The sequence below is a fragment of the Geospiza fortis genome, unplaced genomic scaffold (genome assembly GCF_000277835.1).
Source record: "Geospiza fortis unplaced genomic scaffold, GeoFor_1.0 scaffold10, whole genome shotgun sequence".
Taxonomy (NCBI): Eukaryota; Metazoa; Chordata; class Aves; order Passeriformes; family Thraupidae; genus Geospiza; species Geospiza fortis.
This window is the reverse complement of record NW_005054326.1, coordinates 2,718,097-2,735,237: the sequence shown is the minus strand read 5'-3', so window position 1 is coordinate 2,735,237 and position 17,141 is coordinate 2,718,097. Positions and strand designations below refer to the sequence as shown.

Sequence of the window (17,141 nt, the reverse complement as noted above, 5' to 3'; positions counted from 1 at the left end):
GAAGGAATGTAATAGATAAGAAAAAATAAACTGAAAAAAAAAAGCAGAACTGACAAATCTCGACTTCTTCGATGGTCATGGGGCTGGGAAAAAAAGACTTTCTAATACCTTGGGGGTCATCTCAACCACAGAAACCCGAGATCTAACCTATTTTTAACACTGTGTAATCAAGGAAGCTAGACCATGTTGTTGGGAAAGAACAAATTCAGGTTCTCTATTTCCAGGCCTCTTGCAGAGTGTTTCCAAGGTGTTTGTCCCGTTCTTGCAGGTGCCACTGCGCTGCTGCTCCTGGCCCGCCGGACGGACCTGAGGCGCATTTCCTTGGACACGCCGGATTTCACGGACATCGTGCTGCCGCTGGAGGACATCCGCCACGCCATCGCCATCGACTTCGACCCTCTGGAAGGGTACATCTACTGGACAGACGATGAAGTGAGGGCCATCCGCCGCTCCTTCCTGGACGGCTCGGGCAGCCAGTTCGTGGTGACGGCGCAGATCGCGCATCCCGACGGCATCGCCGTGGACTGGGTGGCGCGCAACCTCTACTGGACGGATACCGGCACGGACCGCATCGAGGTCACCAGGCTTAACGGCACCATGAGGAAAATCTTGATATCAGAAGACCTGGAAGAGCCCAGAGCTATTGTGCTGGATCCCATGGTTGGGTGAGGAGCTGTTTGGGAGCGTTTTTTAACATATTGGTCATGCAAAGAAGATACCTCTGTCTGCTTCTATGTAGACAGTGGTAAACTATCTACATAGTTTATCTATCTACTATCTATGTAGTGATAAACTTCTGAGCTTTCCAAATGAAAATACTGGGAATCTCTGAAAGTAAAGGCTCTGAAGCACAAGCACTGCTGCTCTATTTTGACCACCTGGGTAGTCACCTTATGTGTCTATATTTTATTATTTTTAAAAATACTTTTGTGGGCTGCATGAATCAGCTTGTTTATTCTAGCTAATAGTGCTGTTTGTATTGTCTTGCTGAGCAAACTGATACAGGAAGTTTGTGTGATTACATGCCCATTCTTTCTGAATGGTTTGGCCATTCTTACCTAGGTAAGGAAATATTTTTGGTTTAGGGATATAACTTTTTATGTGCTATGTGGTTTTGGGAAAGAGCAGTCCAGAAGATGCTATAAGAATATTGGAAGTTTGGATTAATAAGGTTTTGTTTCCTTTGCAGGTACATGTACTGGACTGACTGGGGAGAAATCCCAAAGATTGAGAGGGCAGCACTGGATGGCTCAGACAGAATTGTGCTGGTGAACACCTCGCTTGGCTGGCCAAATGGGTTGGCACTGGATTATGCAGAAGGCAAAATATACTGGGGAGATGCCAAAACAGACAAAATAGAGGTTTGTAACTGTACCTGCATTTTTTATTCCATGAAGTTATAGAATGTAGTTTTGCTTTTCTAGGTGTTCATATTCTGATACAGCTGAAAAGGGTGATGGAATAGTGGTTGAGTTGTGCTTTAAGAAACAACTCTGTTCTTCTCAGCCTTTGGGCAAGTTACTTGCTATTCTTCCCTCTCATTTTGCGTAGTAGAGCTGTCTTTGTAAGAATGTGTGATAAGGACCTGTTAAATAAGTAAATTCTTAGGTCATCATGGGAAAAAGCTTTATACTAGGATTAATGTATGTACTTTTAAAAATATTATCTTTCAGTCTTTGCACTGCTCAATTTAGAGCCTAGTAAAATATATTTTAAAGAAATAAATCTTCTTTCACATGTACTTATTTATACTTCCAGAAGTCCTTTATAATTTGCATCTCCCTTATTTAATTAGAGTTTCAGCAAGAGCATAGAGTTTCCTTTTTTTCTTACATGTCCAGTTGAAACTTTTAATTTTAAAAAAGACATTTTTTCTTCTCTCTCACATTGAAAGTTTTGCATTTATTTTTGTTGTGTAACAGTTACGAAACAAATTTGGCATTTTTTATTTGTGAGTCTTTGAGAAAATGGTATTGTTTAGCATTTGATCAGTTTGCTGTCAAAAGCTTTTGATGGAAGTGGAAGATTTGACTGCTACCTGGTGCTCAGGTCTGCCTGTGCTGTATCCTGGTAGATTTGCCTTCCTTTGAGGAATTACAGCTTTCCTTGTTGATTCCTAACTGTTGCAAATAACTTTTAGCACTTATCATATTTGGCACAATCATATCTTTTCTAGACTTACAAAGTTGTTTTTACTCATTTATAACTACAAATAAGTCAAGGTGAAGTCACAGTCATGTGCTGGAAGGTCACACAACTGTTAGCTCTCCTTTAGAGCCAAAGTAACTCCAGTCCTGCAAGGTGAGTTGCTTTGAAGCACTCCTTGAGAGAGCCTCAGGGAGCAGAGTTTTCTTTGTCCTGAAAACAAGATTTATAGTCTGTAATTCACCTAATATTACACCAGCTCTGAGAAAAGAGGAGAAAATAGTTTTAGTGATGTGTAGAGATTTATTTATTGAGCACTTCAGCCCTGATACTGTCTCAGCCTTGAATGTGTTTTGCAAAAGGAAAGTTAGGCATTCTTCACCCTCATGTTTGCCAGAACACTGAGATTCCTTATCTATTAATAATAATTCTATTCAGTGCTGGATCAGTTTGTAGCAGAAATTTTCATCTAGATCAGGCATGAGCTCACTGCTGCAGTTCTGTCAAACTGGCTAGAACACATCATAGAATGTTTATATCAACATTACAGTGTTTGTGGCAGGACAGAAAATATCTGATTTGGTACAAAGGTTTTTTGGGACAATTTCCATTTCATTGTTCTTAAATCAGTGTAAGCCAACAAAATGAGTTTGTTCCAGGTTGTCATGGACCATCTCTGCAGGGCATCAGAAAGATTTATCACTCTAAGATTTCAGAATTACTAGTTATTTTTTCCTATGAGTCTCCAAGTGTTAGAGTTATATTACTGCTGCTGCTTTTTATAAAAAGTTAACATTTGTTAACTCTTATCAACTTGCAGTAAATCTTGAAACAGTCAGGCTAAAACCTTTAAAGCAACAGAGAAGAAGTTCTGCCATAGTTTTCCTTTGGTGCTTTTGGATTTTAGTTTTGTTTGTGGATGTGGGTTTGTATTTTTTGATTCCCGAAGGTGTTCATTTAGGCATATGTGACACAGATCTGTAAAATTTTGTGTAAGGTGACCAACACTTCCCACACAGACACCTTTTTTCACAGAAGATGTTGGTCCTTGTAACTAATGGTAGGTGGTGGGTGCATAACAAACAAAAGCAGATGTTGTAAGTTGTGGAAATGGTTGTAGATATTAAAAGCTTACACGTGCTGCTAGGAAGACTGGGTAGGTTTGTGGAAGAGAATTCCACTGCAATTTAGTGGCAAATAAAATGCCTCTGAACTACAAATCACTGAACTGTAAATTGCTGTAGAAGGAAGGAGTCTTCTTGAAAAATTTCTGTATGCATTTCCTTTGTTATACAGTTCTGTGAGTGTAATGTTGATTATTCTCTGAGAAAGGATACTGGGATGGGTAGACCTTTGGATGGAACCCATACAGCTTCTCTTCTCCTGTTTTGAAGCAATTCTGTCATGTTCTTCCTTAGATGCAATATTGCTGCTTGCTAACTGCCCTTCAGAGGGGCAGAAAGGGGGTGAAAATCGGTGACCCTGGTAGTGATCAGCACACATGTTCAGTGTGGCTTCTGCAGTTAGTAAAGCATGGAAGGGCTCTATAGGATGCAGTGGGAGTGTCCATCCAAAAGAATGGTTCAGTCTAAAGGGGATTTTTTTTTTTATCCACACCTGTCATGATTAAGGAATGGTGCTCCCCAATTTAGTGCTCCCAGTGAGACTCTCCAAACCACACACCTCTCACTTCCCCCAGCAGGATGGAGAGGAGAATTGGAGGCAGAAAAAGCAAAGATCACTGGTTGAGATAAGAATAATTTACTGAAAACAGCGAGGAGATAAGAAAACTAACAGTAACAGCACAATAGCAATGAGAGAAAGAAATTATTCATTCAGAATATCCCTTACAATAGAAAAAACTGGATGGCTCCCTTTCCCCCTGCTGTGTCTCCTCAATTTGAAGGAACCTCTTCTCCCTGGAAGAGTCCTTTCCCCCAGCCCCAATGACTTGAGAGAGTACAGAATAACCTCCAGGTCCTAGCCATGCCCCCTCCTGACTACTGCAAAAATTAATCCTGTCCTGGCCAGAACCAGGACATGTCCTACCCCTTATTTTATACCATGTACATCATACCCCAGTCCTACTCCTTCCAACTGCATACATGTATATATACACACACTAAGCACAGCTCTCATTTCTGTAGTCAATGGCCATCCCCCCAAAATGTCTGTTAATTTAGTCTATGGCTGTGGGTTCAATCTATCCCAAGTGTCTTCCAGGGCAGGAGGACTCTTGTGATGTTGGCTGGTTGCAAATTACATCAGGAGCTGATGACTGGTGTGTCTGGAGCAGTCCATCCTCATTGTCCATGGAGTTATGGTGTGCAGTGGCAGTGTCATTCAGCAACCAATATTATACAGTTCAACATCACACACTGTTCTCACCCAAAAAATAAATCCCCCTGAGATTCCCACTTTTGTTTCCACATCACTCACCAAATGCACCCCAGTCTTGAGCAAAAACAATCCCACGGGTGGGTCTGCCTTTGCTTGAGGCAGAGCTGATCCAAAGTGTCTTCCCTAACCCATTCCTCATAGGCCCCACAAGGACTTTATCCCCTTCTAGAGTAAGTGGAGATTTTGATTGGGCAGGGCCAGCTGGACTGGTAGAGCCTCTGGTGTTAACTAACCAGGCCTTTGCTAAATGTAGATTCCTATCTTAATCTGTGATAGCTAAAATTCTACTAACATTTCAAGTTTGCTCACACTGCCTACTTTCCAATGGCAACCAGGAATCTTGAGGAGATTTGCTGCACTTTCCGTGCCCTCACCATCCATTTTTTTATATCTGTGTAATAGAAGATGTTTTGGCCTTCAGTAAATGTTTTAAACTTCTATTTGAAGAAAGGACACTGGCATAGGTGCAACAAACAAAGGTGTTTGTGACAGGTTCCAAAGATGAAACTTGGAATTGGACATGAAGGCATCAGAATAAAATCCCTGGTCCCTGCTTTGCTTCATGTGTTTGTGTATAGCTGAAAAGGGGGATAAAAGCAGGAGAAATGCATTTGTGTACTTGCCTTTACTGCCTTTTTCATACATGATTTTACATACTTTGTGCTTTTCTTATTTTTCTCGCCTTTGCATGTGGGATTCCTCAGAACCCTTATTTAATTGCAGGGGTACCAAACCGAATGTCATTCTTGCAAGCCATGTTTCTGGTTTGTTTGTGCTACATAGGAGCTTTTATTATTTATTTTTTACCCACTGATTCATGCTATGCTGTTCTGGAGCCCCCAGACGATAATAAAGCATCAGCAGGGGTTAATGGAGACTGGTAGGGGGTACAGCAGGGAGCTTTTGTTCCCATTTTATCTGGCAGCCTGCAGCAGGCAGAAGCAGGCTGCGGCTCAACAGCTTCGTCATTTATCTCGGTCAGGTTTCACTGCTGATAAACTTCTATTGAAATGGATGGCTGCTATTGTGCTTACCAGTGGGGAAGATTTCTCACTGACTTGCTACAGGTTTAAATCATTTTCCTGCCGTGCTATGAGGTTAAAAATGTATGATCTGCTCTGTTGAATTGGTCTTGTGTTTTCCTGCTCTGGTGAATATTTGTGTTCGTGGCACGTATGCTACCTGTTTTAAGGCATAGGTTGGATTTTTAAATGGTCAGCAAAGCTGGTATTGATAAAGCAATTATAAATGGCTGCATGCATGTGTGGCTGTGTGTGTTAAGGGGAAGTCATGATTTTATGGCTGATTTATCATAGTTTTTCAATCTCTGTTTCATTTTTCTTTATTCATCCTCTCCTATTCTCCATTCTCAGAGCCAGAGATGGCACCCACTAACACCTACTAGTGGTGAGTGTAAAGAAAGGATGTACCTCCTGCTCAGATCCAACCTTTATCTGGTGATTTTTGAGTGCAGCTCCCCCTTGAAGTGTTTGTGCATTCCCAAATCTATTAGCTGTGCCTGGCATTACTGTCTCTAATCCTCATGATTAATATGGAAAGTATTGCATCCTGCTGTTTTTCAGCCTAAGTACACACCAGTGTTCAGAACTCAGCCTTGCTGGACAACAGAAAAGCAGATGCTGCTAAGACTTTATAGAGCACAGAAATCTTGAACAGAGAGGACATTTTTGTCTTTGACCTAGGAGCTAATAGTCTGGCATGTAGAGAATGCTCCAATTCATATTTTAATCCTGAAATTGCAGGGCTATATTTTCCTCTGATGACAACTCCCTCAATTTTACTGCCACCCTAATAAGGAAATTTTGTCTTCTAAGCATACACCAATTATTTTCTGACTGAGAATTTTTGTCTCATGCCATTAGTCTTTGTACTGTGAAATGCTGATGACTTGCAGGCCTGGTTACTGATCCTACCCCTTCCAGCCTACTTGAAGCACAGGTTTGAAAATTGAGAAGCAAAATCCATTATATTCCTAGCTCTTGAACACAGCTGCTTTTGTGCACTTGCATTAAACTTTTGCAGGTATGAGAAGTAAGGTAGTTAAAACAAATACCTGAAGTTGCTTTGCTGTTTGCTTTTGCTTTGGATAGTTGTGGCACTTGGGAATTTCATTCGACAAAAAATAAGTATGTACTGTAGAGGGTAGGACAGATCCCTGTACTCCATCCCAGTTTCAGAAACTTTAAGCTTACTTTGTTGGGGTATTTCCAGCTATTTCTTTCACCTGCTAAGCCTGTATTAAGAAAAAAAAAATAGATTTTTGAAATTAGTAGTAGAGGAAGGATTTATTAAAAAAAACCAACCAAATAAGTATTAGTTTATACTTGGTGTGATTCTCATTTGAGAGGTTTCTTTTGAACTTCTGAATGAAATTTTGTGATGCTGACCAAGATAATAAAACTTTATTAATAAGCAAACAAATGACAGCCACAGACAACATATTACTAAGGTCTCCTGGCTGTGGCAGAGCTGGATATAAGGATTTGAATAGTCCCTTGTCATGGACTCTAATGCTGAGTTAGGACCTCCTGGCATTGTAAGCTTGTTACTATTTATAAAAAAATATCTTCTTTTGCTTTGACTTTTGAATATGAGTCTACAGAATTATCACTTAGAGATGTACCTTTTCACAAAATCATAGAGTTGTGAGGGTTGGAAGGGACCTCTAGAGATCATCTAGTCAACCTCAGGTGTTTTAATGCAAAAATAAAAAAAGAAGAAACATTTAAAACATCCATGCTAGTTTCAAATTTGGAACATTAAAAGTTAACTTTTTATTACTTTTGATAAATTGAGATTACCTAAACAAAATTCAGATATGAAAAGTATGATGATTGAGACCTTACATTACAAGCTGCTTGTGCTGAGGAGTTCTCCAAGAGGGATCTGCTATCCCAGGCTGTCATGCTTCATGGGACAGGGAGAGGTTCCTACCAAACAGGCAAATGAGGGAAGCTCTTGGGGAGATGGAGCCAGAACTCTTGCCCAAGAGTAACTTGACTCTCTGATCTGAGTACCAAACATGGTATTTTTCTAAGTGAAATTACTGTCCTGATAATTATGTGGAGAAGACTATGGCATTTGGTTTTCAAATGGTCACAGATCTGCAATTCATCCTGAAATCTGTAGTTTCATCTCATGAGATGTAGATACATTCAGCTCATTTAAATTCCTTTATGTTGCTTTTATAAAAATGTTGGAAATCAGCACTTCCACACTGAAAATGTTTAGAATAGATTAGATGAGTCCTACTCCTAAAGCACTGGGGTTTTTCCTGTTACCTCTAAGGAGAGCCTGGAATCACCATGTCAGAGGCAGGTATCCATGCTTGATTTGAGCAGAAAGTTGTGCTGACTTGCTCACTCTGGGAATTCAGAGACATTTCTCACAACCTTTGCTGAAAGATGAGCAGTCCTGGTTTGCTGCTGATAGCTCTGAAAGCCTCATGGTCCCCATGGCCCAGCATGCAGCTGATTGGAGTATAACTGTTGGATCTGCATTCATATGTCATACATGCTTCCCAGATTTTTCACACTGGAGTTAGGAAATTGTATTTTGGTTTACCCAGGTGTCTCACCTAGAAAGCAACAAGCCTCTGCTAGCAGCCAGTATCGGTGACCTAAGGGAAAACACTGAAATCCCTCAAACCAGCCCAGCCGGAGTAATCAGCTCAGCTGAGTCTGACATGCTTCAAATATTTCATGGCAAGCTGGGGAGCAATGTGAAGAGATACTGAGCTATTGTCTGTCTTCCTGATTCAGCTGAGTACTGTTTGTCAGTCCGCTATTATCCCTTAGTCTCCAAAATTCTGGCTTTGTTCTTTTCCCCTTTTCACAAGCTGAGTTCCATTTGTGTACAAAACCATGTACTGATCTTGAACCTGGGCTTCTTTGGAAAGTATTCACCTGACCTCCAATAACTCTCAATAATGGTTTAGCTTTCTTCACACAGGCTTCTTACTTTGCTGTGAGATTTTGTAGTCTTAACCTGAACATCTTTTCTGGTACCATGCATCATCTTGTAGTGTGGCAAAGAGCGTGTGGAAAAAGGTGGAAAACCAAGCTCTTGGACATGCAAAACCCTTGGAATCAAAGTGATTTAGTGAATAGGAGCAATTGAATCAGCTTGAAAGCTTACTGCCACCAAAGGTGAAAAGTATCTCATAACTGGCTGAGTCTCTCACTGCACTATTCCCTGAACCACTTGGACTTGGCAAAACAGTAGAAAACTTTCCACATTTTTTCCCCTCTATAAAAAAACAATTATAGTTGCTTACTAAAGAGTCTGGAAAACATCAGGTTAGATAGAGAACAAGTGAAAAATAAATTTCTGGGACAAGGCACTGAAAGAAAGAACCTTGGGAAAGAAGAGCACAGAGGCTTTTACCCACATGCAAGGGCATCAGGAGTTGCTGCGCTGAACTTGTCAAACTGTTCCCCCAAACCCACTGTGAGGTTTCAGGTTGGTCTTGGCTAGTCTGGTTTACATTCTGCAAAGTGTTTTGTGCAGCTGCCCACAGGTCTTAGTTGCTAAATAGTAAATTGCAAAATGCAGTCATTAGGTTTCTTTGTTGCCCCCACAGCCTATGCTCAGGTAACAGAACACTCCCTGACTGTTGCCTATGGATTACATACCAAAATTAATCTCTGTAGTAAAGTGGTTTTAGTCACCTGTTTTACCACTGAATCTTTTCAGAGGAGCTCCTTCTCTCTTCTCATCTTATTTGTCATTTTGGCTCATTTTTTTGTCTTAGCCTGTTCTTTACAAATGCAGGAGTTTTTTTGTGTTGCATGTGATTGCCTAGATGTCATCTGTGATTGTCACAATGGTTCTAAAATCTTTTCCTTGCCTACTTGTAACTTTACCTGACTTTAACCATTTCATTAAAAACTGAGCCAGTTGTTTCTAAAATTAAATTCCATCATGGAGAAAACATTTCTGCTGTTGGCATTGGTCAGTGAGCTAAGAAAGTTGTCCTGTTGTGAAAGAAAGGAGCTTACAGCAGTGTGTGTAGCCTGATAGAAAGGGTGTTTATGAAATTAATCTCTGTACTGTTTGTACATATTTATCTTCATGGCAGGCAGTCCTATTAGGAATATTATCCATGGTCAGAAAAAATATATTTTGAATTCTTTGGAAAAATTGTTAGAGCTCTAGAGGAAACTGAGGGTGCTGAGAAACTGTTAAATTAGGAATTGTTAATGGTTATTATAAAGCAATTATCAGTAAGAAATCATGGACTTGGCTGGAGGCATTTGGTTTCTGAAGCAAATCCAAAGGGTTCCAGGGATCCCTTCTGCTGATTCCTCAGGATTTCACCACAATGAAGAGAGGACTTCCCATTTCATTCCTTAATGTTTTAGAATTGAGGAGAAATGCTGTTAATAGTAAGTAAATGACGCTGACAGAATAATTTCTTCAAACTGAGTTGAAAGCTTCAGTTGTTCACTTAGAGAGTATAGTTGATCAAGACTTTTTTTAGAGGGAAGACTAATAAAACTGGAAATTTAGACAAGATATCTCTTTGTTTCTCTATTAGAGCAGCTGTTTTGCAGTAAATACATGTGTTAATTAGATAATATTGCTGCAGCCATAACAGTGAAATCATTCCAAACTGTTTTATGTTGCTTAGAGAAGTTGAAAATACATTGTTCTTAAACCCAGTCCAAAAAAATGCAAATATAATGATTAATAGGAATTCCAGCTATCTTTTAGAGTTATTTTTAAGAGAGATGCTGCCCAAGTTTCTTTTCTTTAACCAAATAAATCTCATTAATGTAGTGTTGGTTCTCACTTTCCTTGTAAAGTAAGATTCATGTGCATTTAGATAGACAATGAACAGTCATATCCCTGATTAGCATTGCCGTGAACTGACTTGTTACTTGTTGCATCAAACAGCACGTGTAGGTATTTACCTCTGGATAATCAGGGCTGAAGTAACGAAGCCTTGAGTGTGAGCATTCCTAAATTATTTCAGGTATAATGCTAGCCTTGCTCACCATGGTGTGTTGGAATATCTGGGGCATTTGTACTGAATTCAGTATTTCAGGGTGTTCTACAGTAATGCTTCTTGCCATCAGCTTGAGTAGATCAGTGTTAATGATCAAACTCATGAGAAATTCCCCTTTTTACCTCATTGTTCTAAGTTGTATCTATTCCATGTTGAAATTATGAAGGTGGTAATGCTTTCTGATTATTTTCTGCTGCTTTAAAACTATTGGGAGAAACCCAAGCTGTCATTGGAATGAGTTAAGAATTTAAGATCTGCTCAGGAAGAGTTTAGTTTTTTTTTTTTTTTTTTTTTTTTGGTGACAGTTCCACCATAGAAGCCTGTGCCAAATGTCTGGGGTTTTGTGCATCTGTAAGGTAAACCATACCTATATATCCAGAGTCTATTTCAACATGTTCCAAGGAAACAACAAGCCAGTGTGCTCTGCACTTGTGGGACATGTGACATGCCAAGCATTGCCATGGGGTCAGAAGGCTTTCTAATTCCTTATCCTTACAGAAGAAAAGTGAATGCTACAATTGCATCCTTCCTGTGATTCAGTGGGGGAAGATGCTTTCCAGCTGTGATGCCTGATAAAAATTTTGTAGAGCTGGGGCAGTGATGGCAGTAGTACTTCAGCAGAGAAATTGAGGTCCTGCATATTCAGTGAGGTCTTCTGGCCTCTCTGAGGATGAGTAAGGTGGTGCTGGTAAAGATGCTGAAGTTCAGGAATCAGTAATGGCTAAGGTATCTGTCATTTGTCCAAAAACAGGCTGTTGATCTTAAAAATCAGGGCTTGGGTTCAAGTATATGAAATTAGAGGAGCTTATGGATTTTACTGGAAGGGTTGTTTGTTTTAGGGGGGGGTGGATTTTTGTTTTACTGATGTGTGTCTGTGAAAGAAATAATGTTTTAGCAACATCTTGTAGTGTAGCTGGGGACTTACAGTCCATCACAGAGGCCTATTCCATGCTCATAAGTAATATATTTTTTGAACATAGCGTTACCAGGTGTTGTTTATAAATTTTCATCTATTGTTGACTTCCTCTGCTCCCATCGGCCAAAGAAAAAGCTTAGCATCCATGATATTTAACCTGCTCCCTGATCATTTACAAGTACATCCAAAAGAGGACCTGGGAAGCTCCAGGCCCATTAGTTTTATTCCAATCCCTGGAAAGAGTTCTTCTAGAAACCTGCAAGCCAAAGGAAGCAGGGGGTTGGGACGAGCCAGTGCAGGTTTACTGAGGGCAAATGATGCCAGTGATGGTGTGAAATAAAGGCAGATTCAACAGAGATGCAGGGAGAGGGCAGAGTGCCTAAAGGAATGATGAGAACCCACCCTGTGAGGAAAGGCAGAAGGGGTTTGGTCTTTTCTCCATGGGGAAGAGAAGGCTCACAATTTTCCAGTGCTCAGGGAAGTGGAGGGAAGCTCTCCAGGTGCATGGATGGTGCCACATTGGAGAGGACAGGGACAACTGGTACAAGGTGCCTTGAGGGAGTTTTTATTTTAATATAAGAAAGAAATACTTTACTGAGGCATGTAGTGGAGTCCCTCCCCTGACTAGAAGTTTTCAAGATGTAACTGGACAAGGATGCTGGATAATCTTATCTAGGCTTCTTTCCCACAGAAAAATGGACCAGATGATCTTTCAGGGCTGGTCCAGATGATCCAGCCTGGGCTGGTCTATGATTCTGTGGTTCTATACTGAGCATTCAACAGTGCTTGTGAGTTAAGACGAAAGATAATGCACTCTGCACTCTGTCACCTTCATCTCAGTCTTGACACCTTGTAGGACTGGGCTCTTAGTTTGGAATTGATCTCAGCATCCCTGGTAGGGACAGACTCTTTCTGTGGTGGGCATCTGCTCAGTGCTGTGCACATAAACCAGTGCACATCTGCTCAGTGTCTGCTGCCCCTGCCCCTGGTGCACTGCACCTCAGGGGACTGCTAGTCTGCAGTTCTGCCAGGGTCCCAGCACAAGCTCTATGCAGAGCTGAACATGGTTTTCATAAAGGAGATAGACTTCATGATGAAACTCTAGACCTAAAGCAGTCAAGTGACAAGTTTAAACTACCATATATTCAAATCCCAGATTATCAGAAAGGTAAATTCACTGCATTAGCCTATTTATCCCAGTGATTACTGCTACTTAGAAGTGAATTGAATGCAAGGTATCTTTCTAACAAGAAAGACCCTTAGAATATGTCACTGTGCATTCCAGTCTGTAACTTTAAACTAGAAGTAGTGCTTCAAAGTTATTTTATTGTTCCTGCTGATCACTAAGTACAGCATTTTAAAATGTGACTACATTCTCCGCAGTAATTCACTTACTTTGAACAAGCTGTGTGTTCATGAGGCTATAGGTTTGCATTCATTATTGTTTTAGGATAAACAAAGCCCTTATTCTTCAAGCAGGATATCTGGTATTTTGTCTGAGGCCATTTAATTTTTGCACTTTTAGGGGTTTTTTTCATGGAACTACTCGCTCTTTCAGTAAAGGTGGTGTTTGTGGTTACACCACATCTGTTTCCTGTTGTAGCCTGTATTCTCAGTGTGATTTGCAGTATTCAGAATGGCCTCAGAATGTGAAACTCACACCACATTGTGGTTAAAAGCAGCATAAACCTCTGGAGACGCTGCCTCATAGCAGCTGAAGGTGGGTTTGTTGTGTGGGGGATTCTGTGGGGCTTCACTGTGAGGAGCCTGATCCATGTAGAACTGGGGAAGGGGAAAGAATCCAGCAAGGATTATAGCCTGGGACTTGGTTGTTGTCTGAGTTCGAGTATGTGCAAAGATGATGCTGAAATCCCTTGAAACTGGTTGTGAAGTGATTGTTCCTTTTTGCTTTATTCTTCTTTTACATATCACCCCTACATCCCTTGCCACTTCCCTTCTGCCTTACACCGGACTCTTTGATTCTGTAGCCAATGGATGTAATTTTATTGAAATCACCTAACATGCAACCAAAGTCAGTGCAGACAACATGGTGCCATGGGAAAAAAAACATGTTTGAAATATATCTATATATATATGTATAGGTGTGTATCTGGTAAAATTGCAGCAGGAGCAGAGTGGCAGGTATATGTAAATACTTTTACAGAAAGGTGCTTGTTTTGTCCAGGAGATGTAAAGCTGTCTTTCAAAATAGCCTTTATGTGTATAAGCAAAAATTAATTAAAAGCAGATACTTAATCCTTAAGTCCCTTCTCTTTTCCTGATTCTTTTCAGTATAGGGGGCAGCTTATTTGAGCAGCTCTTAAAGTTTGCCAAAGAAAGTTCATCCCACGCCACACACCTTCCAACTAATTTTCTTTGCCAGTAGTTAAGCATTCCCTTAAATAGAGAATTTTCTTTCTTTTATAAATACAAAGCAAAAAATGTAATTTTTAAAAATGCTACTTTGTGATGGTGATGTTTTACTGATTATTACTGTGTGGTTTTAGTTGGTTCACTTTTCAACATCCATTCTGTGTATCTTCTTGGTCTGCTCAGCAAGCACTAATTGCCATGTATTAATTAGTTGCACACAAATGGCTTATCTCTGTAGTTTAAGGGGGAGGGGGAAACAAGTCACCACAGACAAGTCATCTATTTTTGAGATACATGTGCATTAATGCATTTGTAGGAGCATGCTATATATTCTGCTGGACTGAAGGGTTTTGATAAGCTAATTCCATCAAGTAATTATAACCTTTCTTCAAAAGTAAATCTGGAGTTTATTTGCTACAGTCCAGCAAATATGAAGCATCTCTTTAGGGAAATGTGCACATAAAGATTCAGTTCCTATCTTAATATACTGAGAGTAAGTGCCAAAATGTTGGGAAGTTTGACAAGGTATAGTTTTAAGGAGAAATTATTGTGAAGGTTATAGCGTTTCTTCCACTTTTTAAAGGGAATGTATAAATATTTTATTATACAGTGTCCTGGGAAATGCGTGTGTTTCAGTTCCATTTCTCTATTCCTTTCTTCTCATCTCATATGTGTCTTGGTAGGAGTTGCCCCAAACTAGGTTTTACATTTCTTGTCATCTGAAAAGATATTTTGGCCACCAGCTATCATCAGTCTAGTCTGAGGTACTAAACCAGTTGATCCTGAAGGTTGTCATTGCCATAAATCTTTGGGTTTGAGCCATGGGAAGGATGGGAAGCCATATAGATTTGTTTGTGGCTATCTCGGTTCCATAAGTGAGAGACATTTGAAAACAGTGGTTTAATAAACCACCCCTTTTCCAGTCATTCACTTAGAACATGCTTGGGTGGTGAGAAGGATGCTGCAATGTTTCAGGGATTAGTATGCTACCTTGGATTTTATGAATCACATTGTTTCTGAAAGTTTTTATAGTAAGGTTGATTGGAAGTTTTTCCTGGTTTTGGAAGGGTGGTATACATACTACAAACTTAAGCTATGGCCTTGAAACAAGTAGAAATATTTCAGAAGGGTTTTTTTTCTGAAAAATTGCAGCACTGAACCATTTTTAAGCTTGTCTTAAAACATGGGGCTCTTTACTCCTGTCAGTATGGTATATTTTATAATAATACTTGGCATTCATAAGGCACTCCATCACTTGAACATGCATACATATGTTTAATTAATCCTTTCAGTGCCTCACTGAGGAAGTTAGGTATTACTCCTTTTTAGCAGTAGAGAAAAATGACACAGTAAATTCAAGTGTCTTGATCAAAGGCATGCAATTATTTACAGACTACAGCTGTTCCTTGTAGCAAAAAAAATTACTGTACTTAATTTTGAAGGATGTAAAACTGGTTCCTTATTCAGACTGGGGAATATAAATATACTCTGTAGATCTTCTTCACTGTTTGCCTCCCAGTATTTTTGTGGGGTCTCCTCTTAATGCTCTCTGTAATATGGGCAAAGCTCACTTGGGAGGGACTGTGGACTAGAAGATGCCGAGCCAGAACTCCTTGGCCATTATAAATTTGTCTTCATTTGTGTAAAACACAGTGACTTCTTTAAAACTCAACCAAAACTCATGTCAGAAATGAGAGAGTCATAACAGGAGTAACTATTATTACATAATAATTGTTCCTAAAGTAAAGCTAATGAGTGTTGTGTCATAATTCCACATTAAGATCTGGTTATGAGACTAACCTTCTAAATAAGGCTTTTAGAGTAAGTACGTGATAATAAAGAGTCTCTTCTTTTTTATTAGGGTGGTGTGTAACATTGATAGCATTGTAATGATTGGAGATTATTTTTTAATTTGAAGTCTGAGCATGGAGCAACTAGTTTGTTAATCTGCCAAATAGTGGCAGGTTTATTCTATATATCTAAAAAGTTTGTCTATATTCCTAGGTCATGAATGCTGATGGAACTGGTAGGAGAGTCCTGGTGGAGGACAAGCTGCCTCATATATTTGGATTCACTCTGTTGGGAGACTACATTTACTGGACAGACTGGCAGAGGCGCAGCATTGAGCGTGTGCACAAGGGCACAGCAGAGAGAGAGATCATCATCGATCAGCTGCCCGATCTGATGGGCCTGAAAGCCACCAACGTCCACCAGGTCATCGGTGAGTGGGCTGCTAATCAGCCAGGGGACAATGGGATGGAAAAATAGAAATGGGCAGAATTCAGTCCTATGGCAATGCAGGCTGCAGCTTGATTAGGGTGGGTTAGTGTAGCATTCACATTCTCTGAAAAATCCCGTCGCCCAAGATTTTTCTCCTGGGAAGCTGAGAAGCCTTACAGAAAAAGAAAACAATTCTTATCTCATTTGCTTCTCCTGTGTTTTCCTCATCTAGAATGTGTTTGGAGATTGTTTACCACAGGTGATTGTTTCATTGGGTTCTGGTGTGAGTTGTTTGACTCATTGGCCAATTGGGGCCAAGCTGTGTCAAGACTCTGGAAAGAGTCACAAGTTTTCATTATTATCTTTTTAGCATTCTGTAAGTATCCTTTCTATATTCTTTAGTATAGTATAGTATTCTTTAATATAATATAGTATCATAATAAATTAGCCTTCTGAGAACATGGAGTCAGATTCATCATTCCTGCCTTCGTTGGGACATTTCCCAGCAAATACATCTTCTGTGAGGAGCTTCAGTTCTGTAGCTTGAAAGAATATCAAGCTGAACATGTGCTCCCACATGTATGCAAAAGCTAAGAATGAGCCAGTTTTAGTTCATTCAATAGTTTTTATTAATATTAGAAAATTATCTTTAAAAATACCTAGAAGTACTTCCCGCCCTGTAGCACTTGTACTGTAAAAAAGCAACATCTAGCTTTAAATTGCCTATCCTGGGTTATCCAAGCACTGGTAGCAGTATAATTGTAGCATCACAGAACTCATCACAGTACCTAAGTATCCTGCTATGTGGAGAAGGCTTGCAGCTTCTTGCTGTCACATCTGGATTGTACTGCAGGAAAGAAGTGAAATGTAGTTGATACGTATCTTTGTGTGGCTGATGCCCCAAGGTATTTGTGTTTTGAATGCAGCCCTCTTTGCAACTGTTTGACCAATTGAACTCCTTAGTGTCAAGCCTCTCTTAGTTCAATTTCCAGCATGTGCAGGTACATAAGTGAGTATTGCAAAGAGCTGCTTCGCTTGCATCCTGGAGAGACCATT

At 40.0% G+C, this 17,141-nt stretch overlaps 1 protein-coding gene across 1 annotated transcript in view; it reads left to right on the top strand.

Moving 5' to 3' along the window:
* LRP6 (LDL receptor related protein 6) overlaps positions 1-17,141 on the top strand; it is a 99,450-nt gene that overhangs the window by 52,557 nt on the left and 29,752 nt on the right. Inside the window, exons 5-7 of the mRNA XM_031057013.1 lie at positions 269-665; positions 1,190-1,361; positions 15,870-16,086. Of these exons, the coding sequence (XP_030912873.1) occupies positions 269-665; positions 1,190-1,361; positions 15,870-16,086 (786 nt within the window). The remainder of the gene's footprint in view (positions 1-268; positions 666-1,189; positions 1,362-15,869; positions 16,087-17,141) is intronic.